A 27,301-nucleotide genomic window follows, 5' to 3' on the forward strand; every position below is an offset into this window, starting at 1 on the left:
AGTCTTTTTCATTCTTTCACAGGATGCCAGTCTCACCAGCTGGGCCAGCATTTTTATTGCCCGTCCCTAATTGCCCTCGAGAAGCTGGTGGTGGTGAGCCGTCACCTTGAACAGCTGCAGTCCATGTGGTGTAGGTACACCCACAGTGCTGTTAGGGAGGGAGTTCCAGGATTTTGACCCAGCGACAGTGAAGGAACGGCCGATATATTTCCAAGTCAGGATGGTGAGTGACTTGGAGGGGAACTTCCAGGTGGTGGTGTTCCCATGTTCTTGTTCTTCTAGATGGTAGAGGTCACGGGTTTGGAAGGTGCTGTCGAAGGAGCCTTGGCGAGTTGCTGGTGAGTGACAGAAACAATCCTTCAAATGGTCGTAATCATCTGGATATCAGCCAACACGGGGAGAGGGTTCCAGGTTTCCACTCCCCTTTGTGTGAAGCACTTCCTGACATCACCCCTGAAAGGCCTGGCTCCAATTTTAAGGATACGCCATCTTTTTCTGCACCCTCCCACCAGAGGAAATGGTTTTTCTCTATCTACCCTGTCGGCCCCTTTAACACAGAGGTGGAAATTTCTCGTTGAACCAAAGGTCGATGGATAATTATTGATATGGTGACATCTTGACAACAATGGAGGAACATTAAGTCAAGAAGACCTTTGATCTCTCACTGCAACATCCAACTCCTTCCAAGAATTGAACCCTTAATGATTCAATTTTCTAATACTAACCACTAACGCAGTGCCGAGTCTTCCTCCTCTGCTTCACCATGGATACCCGGTGGCCTTCGTCTTGAGAATCGCCAGAGGAAGGCACACGCTCAGCACCTGTGTCCAGGAGCACAGGGAGCTTGTCCAGAATATATGGTGGAAGATGACCTTAAAAGACAAGATAACAGAGAGTAGGAAGTGAACAGACAGACATAGGCACAGCATCAGGATCGAGTCCACACAGAGCAAGAGAGAGGGTTGGATTAAAAAGAAAGCTGCTCCTATTAGCTATGGGCACAAGGGCAGAGGGCACAGATTTGGGCAGAGATACAGGAGAGGGGATGTGAGGAAGAATTATTTTTTAAATTTCTAAACGCAACGAGCCATAATGATCTGGAATTTGCTACCTATGAGGTTCCTGAAAAGGGATTAATGATTTCAAAAGGAAATTGGATGGACACTTGAGGGAAATAACGGCCAATATGTGCACAGCAAGCTCCCACAGACAGCAATGAAATAATGACCAGTGTTAATAATGCTGGTTAAGGAATAAGTATTAGCCAGGAGGCCAGGGAGAACCTCCTTAGTCTTCTTCAAAATCGTGCCATGGGGTCTCGTACATTGACTGGAGAGGGACAGCAGACCTTTCATTTAATTTCTCACTGTGAGGAAATCATTTTTGGAAAATTTGAAGGTCATTGAATTCTGGACATTCTTCCTCCAGAGTTACTTGTGAAAGTTTGCAATATTAATTCGAGGCTGTGAAAATGCCATTCTTTAAGAAACCACAGGTCAAGATAGATGTCCAGCGGGGACACCTGGAGAGGAAAGAGGTACCTTGTATATCTAGGTTAACAAAGAACTGCTGCTACCAGGCGAAAAACTCTTGCTGATTGGTTAAAAACACCCGGCCTAAGATTGAACACCTTAGTCTTTAAAAGCTCTCAGTCTGAGTGAGTGTCTGCCAGTGAAGCAGGCTGCAAGAAAAGACACTCTCTCTCCCTCTCTCCACCCCGCCTTTGTGTTAAACCTTCCTCAGAAACATCGTCTCAGAATAACTCCTGATTTTTTTTCCCAAGTCTGTTAAGTTGTGATAAGTAAGGGTTATCAAGGACAGTTTCGCCAAAAAATCCATCTGAGAGAACTTCCAGATCTATTGATCAAGCAGAATTCTGGTCACAACAGCGCTGAGATCTAAATAAACTTTCCCATACTCCAGCCACTGCAGGGACTGTATTTGTGTGTTTGTGTGTGTGTGTGTGTATATATGGGGCTTTGAATATCTTTTTTTATATAGAAAAGGGGGAAAATCATTACACTTCTAAACTACAACTTGTATGTTAACCAGTTTATTACCTTGTTTTTTTAAATTGTTGTTTGTTTTATAATAAATCAAAGAAGAAGAATACTGGTCTGAACCGGTCTTGTACACCTTAAAATGGATCATCAGTAAAAAGGGGGGAAATAAAACTGGTCTGAACTGTTTTTTCCCCTTCTGGGTACCCAGCTGCCACCTTATCCCCTTAGCTCACCCGCCTTACAACACTCATTCACTAACACACGGAAAAGCTGCTTAAACATCCCAAAGTTTTTCAGTGTTGTTTGCGAACACTTACCGGAATACATCAACTAGTCAAAAAACAGGGCCTGGTCTCCTCGTGGATTCCCTTCACTAATGTCTCCAAAGTTTCCTGCGCTGACTGGATTCTGCAGGATCCTCCATCAGGAGATTGGCCAGAAAAATCGGAGGACGTTAAGTGGGGTTTGTTTTTTTGTCTGACTGGGGTCGGGAAATGGGGGTTCTGACCCTGAATGGAAGATTTGGACCATTGTGTCGAGCTTTGGTCTATCTTCTCAGGAAGGTCCTTTGAACCTCTCCAGCTCCATCACATTGAAGTCGAGTTGTTTGTCTGCACTGTTCACCTCACGGCTTTTGTCTGCACCGTTCACCTCACGGCTTTTGTCTGCACCATTCACCTCACGACTTTTGTCTGCACCGTTCACCTCATGAACCCTCTCCTACCAGCAGGATCGCGGATGGTGCCTTGGGAGGGAACTTATTACAGGTGCCCTGTATTTATTATTCAGTGGTATATCTTACTTTCCTAGCCATCTTATTTACTTTAGACTACAGATAGCCTAGGCTTCGACCAGTGCGTTGTAAGTAGGCCCACACCCACATGAGGTATCTGAAAACCAAAGTGATCTGAAGTCTGAAATGCGTACGGCCCCGAAGGTTTCAGATAAAGGATACTCGGCCTGTGGTGATGTAATTACACACAAAAAACATCAAACTTTTCAGATTGTAACTGGAGGATTTGCTGCCAAACTAGTTTTTTTCCCCCCACAGACTCACCAATGCTTTGTGCTTGGATGATGAGAGTTTCTGCAGCCATAGTAAGCAAAGGAAGACCTTCCTCCATGTTAGTGGCCAACTTGTCATTTGCATCAAAGAGTTGGAAGAGATTCGGAGTGAAGACAACAGCTAGATTGTGGACCCCCATCTTATTCTCTTCCGATCTGAATTAAGGGGGAAAAGGACGTAGGAATCAGTAATTAACAAAGATCATTATTTAAGGACAGACAGACAGTAATCCCTTTCTTCCTTTCACAGTCCCTCCCACTATAAACCCCACAACTTTAGATCTTAATTCCTCATTTTCTGATTTGTAACCATTTACATCTCCAGCTTAACATCTGATCCAAAAGACAGCACCCCTGACAGTGCAGCACTCCCTCAGCACTGCACTGAGTGTGTCAGCCTAGATTTCAGGCCCAGGGTCTGGAGTCGGACTTGAACCGACACACGTCAGTCTCAGCTGCGAGGGTGGTGCCCACCGAGCCCAAGCTACTTTTGGGGAATTTTACTTTTGCCCATTGGGTACTACAGTCCCCATTGCTGCCTCGTTTTATTTCTCCTGCACGTGGTCCATCTTGGTTGGTGCTGAGCTGCCCCTTGTAACGCCTGCATCGCCTCCTCCTACTGGATGCACGTGGAACTGTTGGTTGTAACACCCAAATGCTTAATGCTTATAAAGGCTCTCCACACGGGGAGACAGTGGTATAGCAGTAATGTCATTGGACTAGTAACCCAGAGGCCCAGGCTAATACTCTGGGGGGGACATTGGTTCAAATCCCACCACGGCAGCTACAAGAATTTAAATTCAACAATAAAAATCTGGAATTAAAAAGCTTTGAGAGACCATCATCGATTGTTGTAAATAATTATCTGGTTCACTAATGTCCTTTTAAGGAAGGAAATCTGCTGTCCTTACCCGGTCTGGCCTACATGTGACTCTAATTCCGCAGCAATGTGGGTTGACTGTTAACTGGCCTCCGAAATGGCCTAGCAGTTGGGGCAATTAGGGACGGGTAATAAATGTTGGCCTTGCCAGTGGCGCCCACATCCCGTGAAAGAATAAAAGGAAAAGAAATGTGAACCGATGACCGTGCCCCACCTACTGGGTCCAGACCAGTCCGAGAGCGAAAGGGGGAGTCTCCTTACCTGGCAGCCACTGTCTGGAGGAAGGACAGGAAATAGTTCATGGTGGCGGCGTTAATCCTGGGCATGAGGCAAGTCAGCAAGGTGGTGGCCGCCCGGCGCTCGGCCTCCGGGCGGAGCCGCTGGGCCTGGCACAGGGGGCCCCGGAACCCCGCCGGAATGACGGGCTCTGGCAGCTCGCGGAAGAACTGCTTCAGCAGGCCGGCGACATCGGAGGCGGACGTGGATTCGAGGGAGCAGTCGCCTCGCTGCAGCTTAGCCTGGGCAGAGAGAGAGAGAGAGAGAGGTCCACACCGGGGTAACAATTAAATAAACTCCGAACGGCGATGAGATAAAATACGTCACTAGCCTTTAAACAGATGCATTGTTAATCTAAAGATCGGTCGTTAGCATAAAAAAACAGCCGCGGTGAGTAGCGTCGATAAGAACGTTAAATAAGTACGAAGGTGACAGGAACAGGATGTTAAGTTGATGGGGTCCGAGGAAGAGGAGTGGGAGGGGGTCTGGGCTTGTTGAGCTGAATCCAAGTTCTACGTCATTCAATAATGCCGACTGCAACAGCCTGCATTTAGATAGCACCTTCAACACCAAGAGATATCCCATGAGGCTTCTTAACACAGGCGGGAGCCAGACAAACGTGGCTACCAAGCCAAAGGTGGTTGACCACACCAAAAAAAAAGGTGCCCCAGGGGAGTCTTAGAGGAGGAGAGGGAGGTGCAGAGACAGAGGGGTTAGCGAGGGGATTCCAGAGCCTGGAGATGAGGAGGAAGGTTGTTGGCTCCAGGCCCCATCCAGAGGTTTGAGTACAAAATCCCAGGCTACCACTCCGCTGCAGTGCCGAGGGTGTGCTGCACTGTTGGAGGTGCCGACTTTTGGATGAGATATTTCAATTCAAGGCGATTAGGAACGTTTTTGGCGGGCCAATAGGAGGAAGGGAAGCAGAAAAGGAGCTAGCATTTCTAAAGCAATTTTCACGGTCTCCGGATGTCTCAAAGCACATTACAGCCAATGACGCAGTTTTTAAAATGTAGTCACTGTCGCAATGTCAGAAACATGACAGCAAATGGCACTGACCAGGCAGTTTATAAAACCACTGGTAGAGAGAGAAACGTTGGTCGGGACATGCGCGTCACTTTATCTTTCACATCCAAATGAGGGGGGAGATGGGCCCTGACTTATCATCTCAGCTGGAAGCCTCCCCTCAGCTCTGCACTAAAATGTCAACCTAGGTCATGCACTTGAATCTCTTGAAGTCGGGTTCAAAGATATAACCATCTGACTCAGGAGGTGAGAGTGCTACCACTCAGCCATGGGTGACCCCTTTACAGGAAGTCGAGAAACTTTGTTTAAACTGATAGCACAAATACACCCACCAGGACAGCATCAATGCAACACTGGGGGTTTATCAGTTCAAACTAAGTTGTGCAACTTACTGAACTGGCATTTGTCTTGGCTCATTGGTAGCAGGTTCATCTTAGGAGGCTGTCATGGGCACCCACAGTTCTGCTGGCTACACCCTACATCCAGCTCACCCTATCCAGCCTTGCTGACCTACATGATGCCCAATTCCGTCTCCAATTTAAAACCCTCCTTGTGGTCTTCAAATAACCTCACGGCTTCACTTCACCCTGCTGTGATATTGCTTTAAGAGAGAATATGCTAATGAGTAAGTAGCCGGGATGTAAGCCGTGTGACCAACAGATATCGTTCCGAGGAACTTTCAGTTTAGCTAGCAGCATGTGGTGTGAAGCAATTGCAACTGTCTTTTCCCGTTAACAATAGCTGTTGAATCTTTGCAGTAAATCTGTCTGCTGAGCAATCCAGTACATTGTCAAATAAACCAAACCTACATTTAGCTTACCAGTCCTGTGTGAGATGGGAAAGTTTGTATTAAGCAAACCTAGAAATGCAACACACCCCATCTTCAACCCTATAACTGCATCCCTACCACACAAACGTGCTTTGTCTTGTACATTCCTCCCTCCCTTCCACCCATCATCATCAGGGCCATCAGTCACCTCGTCTTCATACCCTGCTATCCCCTCCCTAATGCCCTTCCCCCTCTCAAGTACTCCTTAAAGCCGACCTCTGATCAAGCCTTTGCTTACCTCTCTTAGTAGTTCCTTCTTTGGGATGGTGTTTTTATTTCTGATTACCCTTCTACTTGAAAGGCAAAACAGAAAGAAAGGCATTTCTAGAGCATTTACATGTACACCAGACATTCCAAAGTGCTTTACACCCAATGAAGAATTTTTGAAGCAGTAGTCACTGTTGTAATGCCAGAAACGCAGCGGCCAACTGTGCACAGCAAGCTCCCACAAACAGCGATGTGCTGATGACCAGATTATCCGTTTCCTTCGTCACGTTGATCGAGGGATTAATATCGAGCAGGACACCAGGGTACCTCGCCCGCTCCTCTTTGAAATAGCGTCCCGGAATCCTTCACATCCACCCGAGCCTCGGATTACTTGTCCCAAAAGACACCGCCTCTGACAGTGCAGCACTCCCTCAGCGTACGCTGGAGTGTCGGCCTTGATATTGTTGCTCAGGCCCGGTACTTGAATCTGGCACTTTGTGACTCAGAGACGAGGGGGGGTTACCCACAGCTGACAGGTGCTAAGTAAAAGTTGCTGCAGAGGTCTCAGGCTCTTGTACATCTGCCTATCTTTAGCTCACCATTGACAGACATCTCTTCTGTTATCAATGTACCCCCATCCCCGAGGTCTGAAATTTGCCCTCCAAGCATATCTCTCTCCTGATTTAAGACCCTCCTCCAAAGCCAACTCTTTGGCCAAGCTTATGACCATGTCGGGATATCTCATTCTATGGTTTGGGGTCCAATTCCAACAGAAACGATGGCCGCCAATGGCGGTGATGCCTCTGCAAAGGATCTCGGGACATTTTCCATATTAATGATGCTGGATAAATGGTGTTATTGAGGGGGACTGGGGGGGGAGCACTGCCCTCCATTATAAGATGGGGAGCCAGTGTTGCCTTATACTGGAGCTTAGTTTGGACTCCTGGCTGGTTTGTGGTTCAAGGCTGCGTGTTGAGGAAGCATGAGTTAGCAGAACTGGCAAAGAAAAAGTGGCCAGGTCAGTGCAAAAAAAAAAAAAGTTGCCTCGCAACGCGCAGAGACAAGGTTACATAGATCATCAGCCAACACAATGGACAGAACACAACCTGCACCCCCCTCCCATAACAGTGTGGCGATCGTTCCATGGACACTGCAGCTACCGTGTGGAAAGGATTTGCACGTCTGTGTGCTTCTTTTTGAGATTAAATCAACTTTGGAAAAAATGGATGTTGCAATTTCTCACTGGGGCTCGGACACGCTTTCTCAAGATGTGTGCGTGCTTCCTGTAGCAGTGTCCGGTTTTGACATCACTTCCTTCCCCCTGGGTACACGGGGCTGTTGTCAATGCCTTGATTTCTCTGAAACTCCTTTCGCAGAGTGGAGGCTCTGACCTTTAAATTAAGCCACAGCAGGGCAGCGGGACTGGAGAGGAGACGGAGGCTGATGGTAGGAGCTCACTGAGTAAACTCACTGCCTTCTCCATTATACATACACACACACACACACACAATTACAAGGGGTCAAACACATCACCATTGTTCCCAAAGCGCAGGCTCCTGAAGGAAGCAGCCCATTCCAATTCATTTCCACTCTATGAAACTCCAGTGGATCAAATCGCTTCCCAAAGTACAGAGCAGGCAGTCAAAGGCTCCCGATCACGCACAAATTCAACCTAGGCACAGCAGTACGGTGCTGAGGGAGTGCAGCATTGTCGGCAGTGCCACCTTCTGGATGAGATGCTAAACCAATGTCTCGTCTGCCCTTTAAAGTGAACATTAGAGACTCTATTCAAAGAAGAGCTAAGGATGTTCTACCTGTCCTGGCCGAATATTTATCCCTCATACCGTGCCACTAAAGCAGAGTATGATGCTGCTGTTTCTGGGAGCTTGCTGTGCACAATTGGCTGCCACGTTTCCTACATTTCGACAGTGCCTACTTCACTGGCTGAAAAGCATTTCGGGATGCCGAGAGGTTGAGAAAGGCGCTATATAAATGCCAGTCTGTGTTTTGAGACAAATTCCTTGGTTATCGAGCTGCAGGTAGACACCAGCCTCGAAATTATTGGCACCAATATTGGCGGGCAAGCACTTAACACGCGTGGTCACATTCACTAGATCGACGCGGGGAGTAACCGGCTAATTTGAAACATCACGCGAGGGTGCTGAGAATTCTCCTATGAAATCACCACCTGCCCTCGGGGGGAGTGTCCCAGGCCCAACCATCTTCAGCTGCTTCATCAAGCACCTCCCCTCCATCATAAGGTCAGAAGTGGGGATGTTCGCTGATGGTTGCCCAGTGTTCAGTTCCATTTGCGACCCCTCAGATACTAAAGCAGTCCATGTCCCTTATGCTTCAGGTTCTGGACAATATCCAGGCTTGGGCTGATAATTGGCAAGCGATAATTCGTGCCACACAAGTGCCAGGCAATGACCATCTCTGACAAGAGAGAATCTAACCATCAATGACAGTTGACGTTCAATGTCATTACCATCGCTGAATCTCCTACCATCAACATCCTGGGGGTTACCATTGACCAGAAACTGAACTGGGACCAGCCATATAAATACTGTGGCTACAAGAGCAGGTCAGAGACTGAGAATCTCCTGACCCCTCAAAGTCTGTCCACCATCTACAAGTCAGGAATGTGATGGAATACTCTCCACTTGCCTGGGTGAGTGTAGCTCCAAGTCACACACCACCCTGACTTGGAAATATATCACTGTTCCTTCAACATCACTGGTTTTAAATCCTGAAACTCCCTCTCCAGCAATGATGAGCTTAGGTTCAATGCATTATATAACGCGTCTGTCATTATAAAACAGGCAGAGGTTCTGATTGGCAATAATCAATACGAGAACTCTGCTATTTTTAAATAAATGAAAAAACGGAATTCCACTTACCCAGGGCTGAAAAATTAATTGTCTTGTAAACGTCTTGAAGCTGAGCTGGCCAAAAGTTAACTGCTTTGCTCACCGCAGCCACTAGATGGTGATCTCGTACAATTTGTAAGCCGGCCCAGCCCGAGTCCTGAATTCTTTAGAAACTCCTCTGGTTGGCAAGTTATTTAATTCTTGCTGGGTTTTTTTCCAGCTCGGGACTGCACGGAACCTTTCACGTAATATTTGCTACCTGATCCAACACCTCTCCCTTCACTATCTTAGCAACCGCTCAATGGGCAGCACTCTTGCCCCGCATCAGAAGGTTGAAGGTTCAAGTCCCACTCCAGGGAACTGAGCACGGAAATCTCGGCCGACTCTCCCCAGTGCAGCGCTGAGGGAGTGCTTCACTGCCAGAGGTGCACTTTTTCAGCTGGAACATTAATCCATGGCACTATTTGAACAACAAGGGAGTTATCCCTGAATTCAGGCAATATTTATCCTGCAACATCACTAAAACAGATAGGGAGGTGCTTTTTCCATTAGTAGGGGGGTCAATAATAAGGTGAGAGGTAGAAGGCTAAGAGGGGAGTTGAGGGGATATTTTTTCACCCAGAGGGTGGTGGGGGTCTGGAACTCTCTGCCTGAAAGGGTGGTTGAGGCAGAAACCCTCATAACATTTAAGAAGCATTTAGATATTCACTTGTGTTGCCATAGCCTCCAGGGCTATGGGCCAAGCGCTGGAAAATGGGATTAGTGTAGTCAGATCTTTGTCCACCGGCGTGGACACGATGGGCCGAATGGCCTCCTCCTGTGCTGTAAACGTCTATGAGATCATCTGGTCATTATCAGACTGCCGTTTTTTTTGGGATCTTGCTGTGCACAAATCAGCTGCTGCGATTCCTACATTGACAGCAGTGAGCAATTAGGCAGGCAGACGGTATGTTGGCCTTTATTGCAAGAGGATTTGAGTACAGGAGTAAAGAAGTCTTACTGCAATTAGATAGAGCCTTGGTGTGGCTGCACATGGAGGATTGTGTACAGTTTTGGTCTTCTTACCTAAGAAAGGATATACTTTTTTTTATTCATTCCTGGGATGTGGGCGTCACTGGCTGGGCCAGTATTTATTGCGCATCCTTAATTGCCCTTGAGAAGGTGGTGGTGAGCTGCCTTCTTGAACCGCTGCAGCCCATGTGATGTAGGTACACCCACAGTGCTGTTAGGGAGGGAGTTCCAGGATTTTGACCCAGTGACAGTGAAGGAACGGCCGATATATTTCCAAGTCAGGATGGTGAGTGGCTTGGAGGGGAACTTCCAGGTGGTGGTGTTCCCATCTATCTGCTGTCCTTGTCCTTCTAGATAATAGTGGTCATGGGTTTGGAAGGTTCTGTTAAAGGAGCCTTGGTGAATTCCTGCAGTGCACCTTGTAGATGGTACACACTGCTGCCACTGTGCGTCGGTGGTGGAGGGAGTGAATGTTTGTGGATGAGGTGCCAATCAAATGGTCTGCTTTCTCCTGGATGGTGATGAGCTTCTTCAGCGTTGTGGGAGCTGCACTCATCCAGGCAAGTGGGGAGTATTCCATCACACTCCTGACTTGTGCCTTGTTGATGGTGGACAGGCTTTGGGGAGTCAGGAGGTGAGTTACACGCCTGGCCATAGAGGGAAGTTCACCAGACTAAACCCTGGGTTGGCAGGATTGTCCTATGAGGAGAGATTGAGGAGACTGGGCCTGTATTCTTCGGTGTTTAGAAGAACGAGAGGCGATCTCATTGAAGCAGACAAAATTCTTACAGGGCTCGACAGGCTGGATGCAGAAAGGGGGGGTCTAAAACCAGGGACACAGCCTCAGGATAAGGGGCAGGCCATTTCGGACTAAGATGAGGGGGAATTTCTTCACGCTGGGGTCAAGAATTCCAAAGATTCCACCACTCTGAGGGCTGTGGAGGCTCAGTCATCGGGTACATTCAAGACAGAGATTGATAGATCTCTAAGTATTAAAGATGTCAAGGGATATGGGGATAGTGTGGGAAAAATGGGGTTGAGGTAGAAGATTAGCCATGATCTAGTTGAATGGTGGAGCAGGCTCGATGGGCTGAATGGCCTACGCCTGCTTCTATTTCCTATATTCCTATGACTAACACTTTAAAAAAGTACTTCATGGGCTGCAAGGTTCATTAGGATTCCCCAAGGTCATGAAAGGCGAGAGATTAAATGCAAACCTTTCCACCCACCACCTCCCCACCCCCATCCCCGACATCTCCCCCAGTAAATGAAAAAACGCCATTGAGATGTGAGCTCGCCCAATGTCATAGGTCAGAGGTTAAGAAGCCAAAACGCCGCTCATTTGGAAAGGACAAGAACCACTTGTTCTTCGGTTAAATTGTCACAGAAACATACGAACGCCAAAAAAAAAAACGCTTCATGAGGGAGACAGCTACTTGAAAAAGATTTCTGCTCAGGACTAGATGGAGCCAGTGTTTTGTTACTGTCTTTAGTACAGTAACCTGTTACTAAGCTACGAAGCTTTGAGAATACAGCTGGGTTTGACTGTGGGGTCACTGTGCAGTCCACTTTGTACAGTTATGTAAATGTAACACGCCTGGTGGCGTTGGGAAATGGAGGTGAAGGCTTCAGGCCCAACGCGCTTCTAATTGGGTCAAGCGGGCATTCGGCAAATTAATCAGGGATCCAGTTCAACTCAGATTTGTAATCCGTGCTTTCTCTTTCTAGGCAACCTTTGTTCGAGCCCATTATCTATTCTCGTTCCCACTGCTCCTCAATTATTTCACTCGCACGGATGGCTCGGGAGCTCGATGAAACTGGCCCGGTGGTACTGAGCTGGTACAGCGCCAGTCGGTAAAATACTGTCCCCCTCGCTGGGGCAGGGAAAGTGAATTGTGGAGTCTCCTGAGGCTCTGCTTAGTTCAATTCATCAACCCCCACCTAACGTCAGACTTCCAGAAGTACCATTGTGCTCTTAGACAACTTGCTTGGCCAACTTGCTATTGCCACAATGCTCTGAGCCTTAGCACTTGCCCTTTCATACTCTGCAGGCGCTGGCAAAGGTCATCATACACGTGCACTCGCACACACACACCCCCGCCCTCGTGGGCGCTCAATCGAATGCAACAATGTGCATCGTAACTGGAGCCCTCCGCTCAACACCCCTCCCCTGCTCCCTGTCCTCACACACATCGCTCCCCCCAACACATCCGGCGACTGACAAAAACCCACCAGCTGGTTGAAACCATCCAGGCCGCACCTCACTTACCGCCCCCATGGCGGCCTCTTCAACCCACCCACTGCCCGCCTTCCATCTCGATGCCCTGTATGGAGCACCCCTCCCTGAGCAAGATCTACCAGCAGACATCCTTTGGGTTAAGGAACGGGAATCACGGGAAGCCACTAACAAGTCCCTTGTGACAAACCCCCCCCAACCCACATCCCAGAAGGGAAAAAAAACACAGTAAAAATTGGGAAATAAGAATACTGGTCCGAACTGGTCTTGTATATCTTAATATGGAACGCCAATAAAACTGGGAAATGAGAGCACGGGTCCGAACAGTCTTTACCTTCTGGGTCTGTCGAAAGGGAGGCTCTGAGCTAGGACGGCGAGAGTGGCCCTTGCTAAACAGGTTCAGGACAGGCCAGGGTCCCTGTGCAGCCACAGGGCCTCAGTACAAACCCCTTAGGCACTTGTGGACAGGCAGAAACAGTGCGGCACATTACCCAGGAGGGTGACCTCTCCCGATTTAAGTGGCGGACTAATCATCTTAAGCTCAGCAAATGAGGAGGTTATTGCTCAGCTTCAGGGATTTGCATTTGCTGAATATAAAATAGAGCAAGTCTGTACAAGAGACTAGACAAAACATCCACTTTAATATACTACGCTGACACATGGAAGGGATATTGCTCAGACCTCTGCAGTCTTTAAACTTCTGGCTGAGAGTTGATCACATTATTCAGATTCATTTTTTCCTCATTAAGGACCCCTCCCCTCTCTCCTCCTCTTCCTCGAATCTGGTCACCCGATTATAGCAGGCACGGGAGCAAAGGTGAGCCGTCTGTGGATACTGGCGAGGTGGGGGGGTGAAAGAGGGCGTGGTAACAACAGCAAATTGCATTTATATAGCGCCTTTAACGTAGTCAAACTTACCAAGGTGCTTCAAACTAAAAAAGAGTGACAGCGAATCACATTGAGAGATTGGGCGAGGTGACCAAGATCTTGGAGGAAAGATAGGTAGAGAGATTTAGGGAGGGAATTCCAGAGCTTAGGGTCCAGGCAGCTGAAGACACAGCCCCCGATTCTGGGGTGATTAAAATTGGGGATGTGCAAGGAGGTCAGAGCTGGAGATGTACAGAGACCTCAAAGGCATGAGTGAGGCTTTCAGCAAACCCTTAATCATTATTGTACTGTACGCAGTTTTGGGGTCTAGGGGTTGCCAACTTTGACTGAATCCATCCCTGGAGGTTTCATACAAATGAACTCATGGGTAATGTGCCACGTTGCTTCTGCCTGTCCACAAGTGCGTAAGGGGTTTATACTGAGGCCCTGTGTCTGCACAGGGACCCTGGACTGCCCTGAACCAGTTTAGCAAGGACCACTCTCGCTGTGCTAGCTCAGAGCCTGCCATTCGACAGGTCCCAGAGGGTTATACCAGTTCGGGCCAGTGCCCCTATTTCCCAGCTGCCCTCCCCCTGCCCCCCAACCTCCCACGACTGGTCCATCCTCCCGACACCAGTCGGAAAGCGAGACAGGCTCCACAGTACCCGGTTGGCTGAGGAGTTGCAGGGGCTGGAGGAAGGGGCAGAATCAGCCGCTCATCTTTATACCCGGAAGTGAAACAGGGAAAACAGTCCAACCACTTCATGTTGGCGTTAGCTCTGCAAAACCATCAAATCGTCCTAATCAGCTTTACCCACCCAGCTCCCTGATCCTTTCAACCCCATTTCCCCTTCGTCTAATCTAATCTTGAACGTCGATCAAATTTCTGCCTCAACCACTAATCCAGTGTGAACTCCGCCCCCCCCACAAAACGCTCCTGTGCAAAAGGTGCTCATCGTCCGCCAATCTCCAAACCTCTCACATTTAATCTTCAGTTTGCAGCCTGTCATTGGAACCCCTCAAACCTTGGAAACAGACCTGACACCGAGCATTCAGTATCTCACTTTGGAATCTGCGCTGTTCTTAGGAAGAGAAGACCAATTTTTTTCAGATCTGCCTTTGGACTTCCACAAGCCAGGTATAGTCCGCCTACCCCACGCCCACCCTAAAGTCTCAATATCCTTCCTAAAGAGCCGGGGTTGCCAACTCTCCAGGATTGCCCTGGAGCCCCCTATGATTAATCCCCCATGAGCAACCCTGGAAAAATAGCCAAGCGGCTTCACAAACTATTTCCTATTTGCTTTGAACCGTTTCAGTTTCCACTTCTTTGTTCTTAGAGAAAAAAAATTGGAGATGGGTGGGTGGGGGGGAGAGAAAAGATGGCTTTGGCTGACCATCCAGAATCCTCCAATCGGGGACTGAGAAGACTTGTCGCTCTCCGATTGGTGGTCTAGAAGGCGGGGCATCGCAAGGATGGATCAACGTGGGGGGATTGAGGAGCTGGGTGCAGGGCAGCTGCAAAACCTCCAGGGATAGATTCAGTCATAGTTGGCAACCCTAGACCATGTGGAGCCCAAAACTGCGTGCAGTACAGAAATTATTATGGGTTTGCTGAAAACCTCACTCATGCCTTCGCTACCTCTAGACCCGACTATTCCAACGCACTCCTAGCTGGTCTCCCACATTCTACCCTTCGTAAACTTGAGGTCATCCAAAATTCTGCTGCCCGTGTCTTTACTTGCACCAGGTCCCCATTCCCCTATCACCCCCTGTGCTCACTGACCTACATTGGCTCCCAGTCAAGTAACATCTCGATTTTAAAATTCTCGTCCTCTTTTCAAATCCCTCCATGGCCTCCCCCTCCCTATCTCTGCAACCTCCTCCAGCCCCACAACCATAAGACCATAAGACATAGGAGCAGAAATTAGGCCATTCGGCCCATCGAGTCTGCTCCGCCATTCAATCATGGCTGATAGGTTTCTCAACCCCATTCTCCCCGTAACCTTTCATCCCCTTACCAATCAAGAACCTATCTATCTCCGTCTTAAATACACTCAATGACCTGGCCTCCACAGCCTTCTGTGGCAATGAATTCCATAGATTCACCACCCTCTGGCTAAAGAAGTTTCTCCTCATCTCTGTTCTAAAAGCTCTTCCCTTTACTCTGAGGCTGTGCCCTCGGGTCCTAGTCTCTCCTACTAATGGAAACATCTTCCCCACGTCCACTCTATCCAGGCCTTTCAGTATTCTGTAAGTTTCAATCAGATCCCCCCTCATCCTTCTAAACTTCATCAAGTATAGACCCACAGCCCCAAGCTCTGGAATTCTCTCCTTACCCCCTCTCTGCCTCTCTACCTCGCTTCCCTCCTTTAAGATGCTCCTCAAAACTTACCTCTTCGACCAAGGTTTTGGTCACCTGACCTAATATCTCCTTGTGTGTCATCCGTTGTTTTATAATGTTCCTGTGTCGCGCCTTGGGATGCTTCACGTTGCTGTTGTTTCCTGTATGCTCATCATTATGTAGGTGATAGATCAGATGGAAAGTCAACACCAAAACTGAAAGAACATGGGGTAGTCGAATAAGTAATGCCTTAGGGGTTTCCTTCTCTGACCACTTCATGGTTTCCACCAGCAAACAGTGGGCAGTGATCAGAAGCAGGGACCCACTATAGTTGTTTCACCCCATTGACGGCCAACATAACCAAGATGAATTAGACAGCATCAGCTACAGCCCATCATACAGAGGAATTCAACCCCAAATTGGACTCAGTGCCACACTGTGCGGCGCCTCAGCACGCCCACCAATCGGGCAGCTCTTGGCCCATTGCACACAAAACCCCGGGGTCCATACCTTCAAATTCTTCATCCGAGACGCGGAGCCGGATTTGCGGAAGATGCCCTCGGTCTGGAGGTGTTGACTCAGAAAGCTGCAGGCCTCAACCAGAAACCTGCCAGGAGGACATGGGGTTCACTTAGAGCAACAGCACAACGTAAAAAACCAAGCAGAACTCACACAAAGACCTAACTGGAAAGGTCAACGTCACTCAGCTTTTCAGGAACTATTCAATGCAGTTTGCATACAACAAACCAAACTGTTGAGTAACATAAAGGTCTGGTAATGATACACGCCATTACTAACACATAATTTTGACCAGTAAATTCAGGAGATTAAGAGACGTGTTGAGAGTTGCAATTCTCTAGAGCTGGCCGGATCATTTACCCTGCTCCCCACTAAAGGAATCGTGCCCCTCAGCCTCGGAGATATTTTGAAGAACGAGTTGGATTTGCACATTAATTGTCCATTAAACTCATCATGGATGGTTAGGCTTCAGAAATAATAGTACAGAGTAAAAGAACACAATTAACAATTGTGAATGCAATGCCAAATCAACCTCTCTGGCCTAGAAATGAAGCAATTTCTACTGTGGAGTCCCCTTCCACCAGATGGTAATTTATTCAAAATTTTTGAAAGGATAGTTTTGTTTTCTTACTTCTCCTCTGTCTCTTTTCTCTCCCTTAATCCAACCTTTCTTTCCTCTCTCTATTTCTTTTTCTGTGCCAGATTTGACTCCATTTCACCCCAATAGAAAATACCAACATCCTGGGGAGGTCACCATTGACCAGAAACAGAACTGGACCAGCCAAATAAATGCTGTAGCTACAAGAGCAGGTCAGGGGCTGGGAATCCTGTGGTGAGTAACCCACCTCCCAACTCCCCAAAGCCTGTCCACCATCTACAAGGCACAAGCCAGGAATGTGATCCACTTGCCTGGATGAGTGCAGCTCCCACAACACTCAAGAAGCTCAACACCATCCAGGACAAAGCAGCCCCGCTTGATTGGCACCACATCCACAAACATTCACTCCCTCCGACACCGACGCACAGTAGCAGCAGTGTGTACCATCTACAAGATGCACTACAGCAACTCATCCAAGCTCCTTTGACAGCACCTTTCAAACCCACAACCTCTACCACCTAGAAGGACAAGGGCAACAGACAGATGGGAACACCACCCCCTTCAAGCTCCCCTCCAAGTCACTCACCATCCTGACTTGGAACTAATATTACAATCCCTAGCTATCGAATCCTTCCCTCTCCATGACAACAGTCTGAGATTAAGCCAGACTGTTCGCAATCTTGATGTCACATCTGTTCCGGAGATGAACTTCTGACATTACTGCATCCGCATATTTCTACCTCTGTATCATTGCCCAAATCTGCCCGTCTCAGCTCATCTGCTGCTGAAACCCTCATTTGTGTTTTTGTTACCTCTAGACTCCACTGTTCCAACACACTCCTGGCTGGTGTCCCACATTCTACACTCCATAAGTTTGAGATCATCCAAAACTCTGCTGCCCGCCCGCGTCTTAACTCGCAGCAGGTCCAGTTCCCGTATCACCCCCTCTGCTCACGGACCCCACACTGGCTCCTGCTTAAGCAACGTCTTTGGTCTTAAAATTCTCATCCTCGTTTTCAAACCCCTGCATGGCCTCGCCCCCTCCCTATTTCTGTAATCCCCTCCAGCCCCACAACCCTCCGAGATCACTTTCTCCTTGCAGAATTCCTAATTCTATTTGCTCCACCATTGGCGGCCGTGCCTTCAGTTGCCTGGGCCCCAAGCTCTGGAATTCCCTCCCTCTCCGCCTCACTTCCCTCCTTTAAGACGCTCCTTAAAACCTACCTCTTTGGCCAAGCTTTTGGTCACCTGACTTAATACCTCCTCATGTGACTCGGTGTCATACTTTGTTTTATAGTGCTCCCTTGGCACATTTTATCATGTTAAAGGCGTTATATAAGTTGTTGTTGTTGGAAATTGCCGTTCCTTCACTGTCGCTGGGTCAAAATCCTGGAACTCCCTCCCTAACAGCACTGTGGGTGTACCTACACTAGGTAGACAACACTTTAAGGTGGCGTTCTCGAGGGTAATTCGAGGCTGGCAGTGAATGTTGACTTTGCCAGCGACGCTCACATCCCAGGAACGAGTAAAAAGAATATAATCTTTTAAAAATCAGACTAAGTGTGTTTCAGATTTGGTTTCACCTCGGACAACAAGCAGCACAACAATTAGCCCCTTTAAATGGCGCAATCTCACACCATCGGGGTCTCCTTAAACAACAGACTCTCAGAGATCGCTTCGGTCCACAGCTCCCTCTCCCCAAAAGATCAAAGGTTCCCAGGGGGGTCTCTCGAACTGGTTCCCCCCCTATCCCTGTCCAGGAGTTACGGGTCCCGGCAGACAGTGATCATACGCAGCCCAAGTGTCACAAGGAGGTGGGCAGGCTCGTGGCCTGCGCGTGTTTCTCCCGCGCTAGCTGTTCAGCTTCCCCCCCCACCCCTCACTCTTACGCTCCGTCACATCAAGGCCCCATCCGCCACGGAGGTCATCACCGACTCTCACGGCTTAAATATAACCGTCAACACACTTGGGCAGCTAGTCCCGGGCAGCCTTCCCCGTGACACATAATTCCAGGAACAAATTTCAAACAAATTCACCGAAGCAAAAGAAGTTGCTTTTTGCTGCATTAATCTACAACAACCTGCATTGACATAGCACCTTTAACACAGTAAACGACGTTTTGCTGGGATGGTACCAGAACAGCGTTGACAACAAGCCAAAAGGAGGGGGAGGTGGGGGGTGGGGTTTTGTATTGATTCCAGTTTTTATTTACTCAATCACAGGATGTGGGCGTTGTTGGCAGGGCCAGGGCCAGCCTCTTTATTGCCCATCCCTAGTTGCCCTCGAGCGGGTGGTGGTGAGCCGCCTTCTTGAACTGCTGCAGTCCAGGTGGTGTAGGTACACCCGCAGTGCTGTTCTGCCGCAGGCTGATGCCAGGGGGTGGCTTGTCCAGTCATTCCTAGGGGCAGTGAAGAGTGAAAGATGTTGCTGTGGGTCTGGTGGCACATGTAGGCAAGACCAGGTGAGGGTGGCAGATTTCCTTCCGTGAATGTCATTAGTGAACCAGATGGGTTCTTATGACAGTTCAGTAGTTTCATAATCATTATTAACGACACTAACTTTTTATTCCAGGTTGATTGATTGTTTAAATATAAATCCCCCCCTCCCCCACCAACCCCGAGCGATGGGAGTTTGATTTGATATCGGTTTGGTTGATGGAGCACACATCAGTGTGAAAGCGCAGCTCAGGATCAAACTGAATGTTGAACAGTCTAGCGAAATTTTTGACAGTGGCCAGGGGGAGGGATGGATCTTGGTGGTTAGGAAACAGGATTTGTGGGAGAGGCCAAATACAATGGCTTCAATCTTCCAATATCTAATCGGAGGAGGTTTCTGCTCATCCAGTGCTGGGTGTCCACACAGGGAGTCTGGCAAATCCAATAGTGCAGGGGTCAAGTGAGGTAAACGACAGAGAATGTGGTTTCCCCCGCCCCCTCCAATGCTGATAGATAATTCTTTAAGATAACTAAATGACCTAGTTATTACGCCCAGCATTGTAATAAGTCACAAAGACCAGAAAGGGTTAGGGTTCTGTCCCTGATCTGTTCCAAGCCCACTGCTCTCCCTCAAAAACTGTTTCCTCTGGCAGGAGGACCGAAATATAAAACATGGAAAATAGGAGCAGGAGTAGGCCATTCGGCCCCTCGAGCCTGCTCCGCCATTCAATAAGATCATGGCTGATTCTCCATCTCAACGCCGTACTCCTGCTCTCTCCACATACCCCTTGACGCCTTTAGAGTCCAGAAATCTATTTCCTTAAATATATTCAGTGACTTGGCCTCCAGAGCCTTCTGTGGTAGAGAATTCTACAGGTTCCCCACCCTCTGAGTTAAGACGTTTCTCCACATCTCAGCCCTAAATGGCCTACCCTGTACCTTGAGACTGTGACCTCTTGTTCTAGACCCCACCCACCAAGCCAGAGGAAACATCTTCCCTGCATCCAGTCTGTCCATCCCGGGTAATAGACTGGTAACCAAGATAATCGGTTAAAAAAAAAACACAAGGCGGAGGGGAGTTCAGAACATAACGAGTTAAGATCTGGAATGCACTGGCTGAAAGAATAGTGAAAGTGTTGGTTGTAATTTTCAGAAGGGATTTGGATTCCAAACGAAAAGGAGATATTTGCAGTATGCGGGGTAACAGAGAGACTAATTGCTCTTTCAAAAAGAACCTACCCGGGCACGATGGGCTGAATGGACTCCTGTGCAGCATGCAAGCCCATGACGGTGGGGTAGAAATACTCAAGTTGCCCTCACTGGGTCATGAAGGGCAAATGGGTTCATGGTTTGTTCCCCACTCCTGACTGTTGGTAAGCAGATTTATTCTGGGCAATCGAATGGATAAGGAGTGGGCTGGGCAGGGTTACTGCAAGAGTCTCGAATACCGAGCCGACATCTCGTTGCCCAGACTCACGAGTGAAGGGCAGCCCCACAAGGGGAGGTATTGGAGGGCCCCTGGACCTTTAGAAACCTCACCCCAGTGAGAGTCAGCACCATGAGGAGAGGAGGGGAGGGGAAAGGGAAAGGTGGTGATTCTGTCGAGGCGTTTTCTCACAGCCTCTTGGTCACTGTTACTCACCGTGGAATTGTCCCATTCGCGTCTGGTAGTGGGTATTGAGGCAGGACCTGCAGTGGAATGCCGAACACTAATCCATTGGATGGCGACTTCTCCTAAGGATAATCAAACCCAGATTTGGTTAACACTTGGAAATATCCTGGATTCAGCTCCTCCGACCATCAATTCTCGGTTCCAATTCCTCTTTCTTTTCTACCCCGTCTCATTGCTTTGCCGATGTGCCCCCTACAAGATAGGCTGCCTGGTGACCCTCCAGCTCCAACTAAATTGCACTGAACTGGGCCACAGGTGAAAGGTCGTGTCTGTGGGCGCAAAATGGATGAGGAGGGCAGTGGCAGGAAAGGTAGCTTGTGGACTACGCTCAGGTTCACACGTGCTTCCTGGCTGAGATAAGGAACCTGCGGAGTGTGGATCACAGTGCCCAAATCTGTGCCACAACCAGCTACATTTATATTGCACCTTAAACAGAGTAAAGCAACCTTAGGATGTTTCACAGGAGCATTCTCACAGACATAATAGACCCACAGAAAAGTTATGGCGCAGAAAGAGGCCACTCAGCCCATCATGTCTGCGCTGCCCAGAAAAAGCTGAAAAAGAAACTAGCCGTTTATTTTAATTCCACTTTCCAGCACCTGGTCTGCAGGTTACAGCGCTTCAGATGCAGACCCAGGCACCTTTTAAATGAAGTGAGCGTTTCAGCCTCAACCACCAACTTAGGCAGTGAATTCCAGACACCCACCACCTTCTGAGTGAGAAAGGTTTTCCTTATGACCCCCCTAATCCTTCTACCAAATCGCCTTAAATCTATGCCCCCTGGTAACTGACCCCTCAGCTAGGGGAAACAAGTCTTTCCTATCTACCCTATCTAGGCCCCTCATAATTTTGTGCATCTCAATTAGGTCACCCCTCAGCCTCCTCTGTTCTAAGGAAAACAACCCCAGCCTATCCAATCTTTCCTCATAGATGCAATTTTCAAGCCCTGGCAACATTCTTGTAAATTTCCTCTGCACTCTCTCCAGAGCAATTCTGTCCTTCCTGTAATGTGACCACGAGCCACAGGAGGAGATATTTGGACAGGTGACCAAAAGCTCAGTCAAAGAGGGGGGGATTTAGGGACCCTCTTAAAAGGAGGAGAGAGGCAGAGAGGTTTAGAGAAGGAATTTCCAAGCTTTAAAGAGGCTTGGCAGCTGGAGGCACAACCATAAGTGGTGGGGAAAAGGAAATTGGAGATACACAAAGGGCCAGAATCGGAGGAGTGCAGAGATCTTGGAGGGTTATGGGGCTGGAGGAGATCGCAAAGGTAGGAAGGGATGGGGCCGTGGAGGGATTTAAAATTTAGATGGAGCTCGATCAGGAGTCGGTGTAGATCGGGGAGTCAGGGGTGATAGATGAACAGGGCCCGGTGCAAGTTAGGACAGCAGAGTTTTGGATGAGTTCTATTCCCTGAAGGGTAGAGATGGGAAGCCTGCCAAGGGAGCATTGGGATATTTGAGTTTGGTGGTTGTAATAGCTTATAATATTCTCTGACATCGCTCACTGGAATGTCAGCACACAATGCAAAAATGCTCAGTCACAGGGCCCATACTCATCATCGGATATTGTGGCAAAATATAAGCCATCAGCTCAAGAGTAGCTGATACTTCAAGGAGAGAGTGAAAAAAAAGGGTTTGATAGATGTCATCAAAAAAAGAAAAAAATCATTTTAGGGAGTTGCAACAACTTTGCTTTGCTTTTCTTGGCACTGTTGACCTTTGCTCTTTGCCCCCAGGACTCAGCCGTTCACAAGAGTTTGAACCCAATTCCCAAGGTCAATCGCTCGCAAGCCAAACCATTAAGGAAATCGATGGCAGTGGACATCTTCAGTGGAGGACCAGGAAGAAATAACTTGATTAGTTTAAGATCAGATTTTGTCCCCTTGGGAATCCCGAATATTAGCCTTCCGATGGTCAACATAGTGCGGAACAATTAAAACGGCAGTCAAAACAAAACCCCCACGGCCATCATTAAACATCCAACACCGTCGTATTGGCACTCAGAATCTTAATGTTGACCAAAGGTACCAACAGCAGTGCCACAAACACGCCAGTCAGGCAGATACAGCCATCACATGGCTGCTGCATTGCCACCACATGATAGGTCATGGAGAAGCCAGTTCAGTTTTAATACTTTCCTTCAAAACAACTGCAAAGCCACTGGACAGAAACCACAGGATGGGTGAGGTGAAAAAATTCAGAGGGTGAGTCACCCCAGGGCTGCTCTCACTTGTCTCCTAGCAACACAGTTGGTCGCGCTCTTGCCTATGAGTCAGAAGGTCGTGGTTAGCAGCCCAGTTCCTGAGGCTCAAATACATAGCCCAGGCTGAAACATCGCTCGAGGGAGTGCTGTACTGGCAGAGATGCCACCTTTTGGGTGAGATGTTCAACCGAGGTTCAAGCCGGACGTGAAAGATCGAGTGGCACAATATCAGTCATGGTCTTACTGAATGGTGGAGCGGGCTCAAAGGGCTGAATGGCCTACTCCAACCCCTTGAGTCCTATGTTCCTATTTACAGAAAAGCCGGGGGAGTTCTCCTGATGCCCTGGCCAATATTTAGCCCTCAACCAACATCAGAAAGACAGACTGCCTGCTCATTATCCCATTGCAACTTGTGGGATCTTGCTGTGTGCAAACTGGCTGCCATGTCTCCTACTACTGGAAAAATTGGCTACACTTCAAAAATAATTAATTAGCAATGATGCACATTGGCATATTCTGGGGATGGCAATGAATCATAGGGTGGTTACAACACAGTAATGCTGATTGAGGGACAAGTATCGGCCAGTACACTAGTTGGAACTCCCCTGTTGATCTTCAGATAGTGCCTTAAGATCCTTCATGTCTTAGTGAGAGGTCAGGCGGGGACCTGGGTCAAACTCTCATCGGAGAGATGGCACACCTTCGACAGTGCAGCATTCCCTCAGTGCTGGACTGGAATGGCATCCTGGATTTTGAGCTCAAGTCTCTGGGGTGGAGTTTAAACCCTAGACCTTGGGGCTAAAGAGGCACAAATCCAACCAAAAGATCCATGGCCATCAGTTGTACAATGGAGGGAAAATGAAAGGAGGGCAAACTCAAGAGAGTCCGAGAACGGGGGAGCTGAGACGCAGGGTGAGGGTGACTTGTTCCGAGAGAGAAGCAATGGAAGGCTTGGGTCAGTAAGGAAGTGGATTTCAGAAGTGGTAAACAGTAAGATTTTGAAAGGCATGAAGACAGAGATATATCCAAGTACCTGAATGACTGTGCAAGAGAATAATAATTCAACTGTGAGAGCTTTCCCCCATTCAGTTAAAAGAAATGCAAATGCTGGAAATACATCTTAGGTTAATCAACATCCTCCAGAAACAGAAAAGGCAGTTTAAGGTTTATGTTAAATCCTTAGCCTGTGCTCTGTTCAACAAACAGTCTGAGAACACTGTCTTTTCTCCTTACCAATACTGGCTGACTTGCTGTGTACAAGTGGTCCCCAACTAGAATGGGATGTTTTACCGCACCATCCTCTGTCAATGGCTCTCCCCAGCTGGGAGGGACCTGGTCCCATTCTTAGCCATCCAGTCATTACCAACGAATCACCTGCAATGTCTTCCCTTACCATTCCTGCACCATTCAAATTCTTCCCAGAGTCCCCTCAGAATCTATCCTTGACCTCCCGCACCCCCAACTCAGCTGACTCCCCACCTACGTACTGCCCCTCAGTGATATCGTCTGAAAATGCCACTGGCAACACACAGCTATACCTCACAACCACCGCTCTCGACACCTCCACTCTCGCTAAGTCATCAGGCCGTTTTCAGCATCTGGTATTAAATGGGCAAAAACGTTCTCAAACTAAATATTGGGAAGACCAAAGCCATCGTCTCCCTTTCTTCGTCGCTGATTCCATCCCTCTCCCTGGCAATCGCCCGAGACCATTTGCAACCTTGGCATCGTATTTGCCCCCAAGACGAGTGTCTGACTACAGAACTGCTCTGTCTCTTCAGGATTCCTTACGTCCACATCCACAGCTCCACGCCTGCCTCAGCTCAGCTGCTGCTCAAACCCTCAGACATACTTTGCTACCTCTAGACGTGACCATTCCCATGCCCTCTTGGCCGGCTTGCCATCTTCATTCTCTGTAAACTCAAGCTCCTTCAAAACTCTTGAGGCTTACACTCTAACTAGCACCAAATCTCATTCACACACCAGCCCTCTGCTTGCTGACATACATTGGCTTCCAGTCTAGCAATGCATTGGTTAAATAGTGCTGAAAGAGAGAGACGTGAAGTATTTTTTGTCTTGCACTGATCAGGGCACTTTGCAAGAATACCAGTACAAGGGGAAAACAACAATTTATACCGTATGTGAAGAGAACATGTGAAAAGACGTGTCTCTTTTTTCAGCAATACTCAATGCATCGATTTTTTAATTCTCATCCTTGTTTTCAAATCCTTCCTTGGCCTCACACCTCCAGCCTTAACAACCCTCTGGGATCTCTGCACTCCTTCAATCCCAGTCTCACACGCATCCCTGATTTTAATCGTGCCCTCGTTGGCAGCCATGCCTTCAGCTACCTGGACCCTGCTCCCTGGAATTCGCTCCCTAAACCTCTCTCTCCTCAGTTAAGACACTTTTTAAAACCTACCTCTTTGGCCAAGCTTTTCGTCACCTGACCTAATGTCTCTTTAAAGTAGCTCAATGTCAAAGAGGGTTGCCAACTGTGATTAAATGCATTCCTGGAGGTTTATCACATGACTTGCCCCCACGCTCCAGCTGTTAGTCGGCCAACACGTCCATCCTTGTGACGTACGGCCTTCCTACGCCAATCGGAGAGCAAAAAGACTCATTACCCAATTGGATACTGCTTGACTGTGAACCAAACAGCCCTATTCCCCTCCATTTTCAATGCTTTTACATCTGGTAAAGAGAAGTGTTTGAAGAAAATGGCCAAAAAAAAAACCCTTTTTAAAAAAATAAACACCCCAGTGATTTTTCTCCAGGGTTGCAGCATCCTGGGGATTGACCTTCAACTCCTGGGGATTGACCTTCAACTCCTGGGGACTCCAGGCCAATCCTGGAGGGTTGGCAACCCTCGTCTCAAACTTTGTTTGATAAAAGTTTCTGCCAAGCACCTTGGGACATTTTCCTACATCGAAGGCGCTATATAAATGCAGGTTGCTGTTATTATACAGATCTTACAACTTGACCCAAGGTTTCTGGAGGTAGCATGAGATATATATATATCTATACCCATGAGAAAGACTCTTTTCCCGGTTCCCCCTCCGGGTCTCCCGCTTCCCTCCAGCAGGGCTGGGAATTTCTGAAACATTTCACATGTTAAAGGAGCAAATGGAGTCAGTTTTCAGCTTTGAACATCAGGATCGGGCCAGAGGTGGTGTGTGTCCTGTGCATAAAGAGGGGGGAGGGAGCAAGTGTTTCACTGTCAGTCAGTCTTTTTTTTAAAAGGACTCCAGTCGCACCCGCCGAGTGGAGGAAGCTGTAACCGCCAGAAGCCACAAAACAAAAGGTCTACAAAATATTCTGCAAAGCAATTAGGAGCCGTGGGTGTTGGGTTTTAAATGACTAGCTGTTTCATGACCTCCTCCTCCTCCTCTTACCGTGTCGCACTTGAAGTTTCTGACTATGATTCCCAAAGATTTCAGGTGGTGGACCAGCACACGGGACAGCTCCTGCTGCCTTGAGTCCTTCATGGTCGCTGGAAGAGTTCAGGAGGATCCTCAATCCCACAAATGAGAGCCTTAGTGGGTGTTGGGTTCAATCTTGTGCCTAAACCCTCCTCCAGATCAATGAACCAGGGTTTCCACACTCCCAGTCTCTGTCCAGGAAACTGCTGTTGCTTTCATTCTGGAAGAAGAGATTCTGGGACCTCTCGATTCTTCCTGACGTTTTACTCCCCACCCCTCTCTCTCTCTCTCTCTCTATTTGGCGCCACAGATTCAAATTAGTGTCCCTCCCTTCCATTGGAAAGGAGGCTAACACAAAGCCTGAAGTCAGTCCTACCATAAATCAGGCCCTATTGGGGGTGGGTTGTGGCAAATTTGGGTTGGGTTGGAACAAGAACAAGAACAATAATAGCTGGAAAAACTCAGCAGGTCTGACAGCATCTGCAGAGAGGGATACAGTTAACGTTTTGAGTCCATATGACCCTTCATCAGAGCTAAGGAAAAATAGAAATGAGGTGGAATATAAGCTGGTTGAAGGGGGGTGGGACAGGTAGAGCTGGGTAGAGAGCCAGTGATAGGTGGAAGCAAAGACGGGATTGCCAAAGATGTCATAGACAAAAGGACAAAGGGGTGTTGACGGTGGTGATATTAGCTGAGGAATGTGCTAACGATGACATTAAGGGTAGAAAGCAGGACAAGCAAGTGACAGATAACCCTAGTGGGGGTGGGGTGAAGGGATGGAAATAGGCTAAAAGGTGGAGATAAAACAATGGATGGAAATACATTTAAAAATAATGGAAATAGGT

General features: G+C 48.1%; 1 protein-coding gene across 1 annotated transcript; it reads right to left on the reverse strand.

The window, feature by feature from the left end:
• Positions 1-720: 720 nt before the first annotated feature.
• Positions 721-26,522, reverse strand: LOC144671288 (rho GTPase-activating protein 11A-like). The gene is made up of 6 exons (XM_078533098.1): positions 26,430-26,522; positions 20,803-20,894; positions 16,119-16,215; positions 4,210-4,466; positions 3,061-3,224; positions 721-872 (listed from the first exon to the last, which is right to left on the reverse strand). Exons 1-6 carry the CDS (start codon positions 26,520-26,522, stop codon positions 721-723), a joined length of 855 nt encoding a protein of 284 aa, XP_078389224.1.
• Between the last annotated feature and the right edge of the window lie 779 nt (positions 26,523-27,301).

The sequence above is a fragment of the Cetorhinus maximus genome, chromosome 32 (genome assembly GCF_964194155.1).
Source record: "Cetorhinus maximus chromosome 32, sCetMax3.hap1.1, whole genome shotgun sequence".
NCBI lineage: Eukaryota > Metazoa > Chordata > Chondrichthyes > Lamniformes > Cetorhinidae > Cetorhinus > Cetorhinus maximus.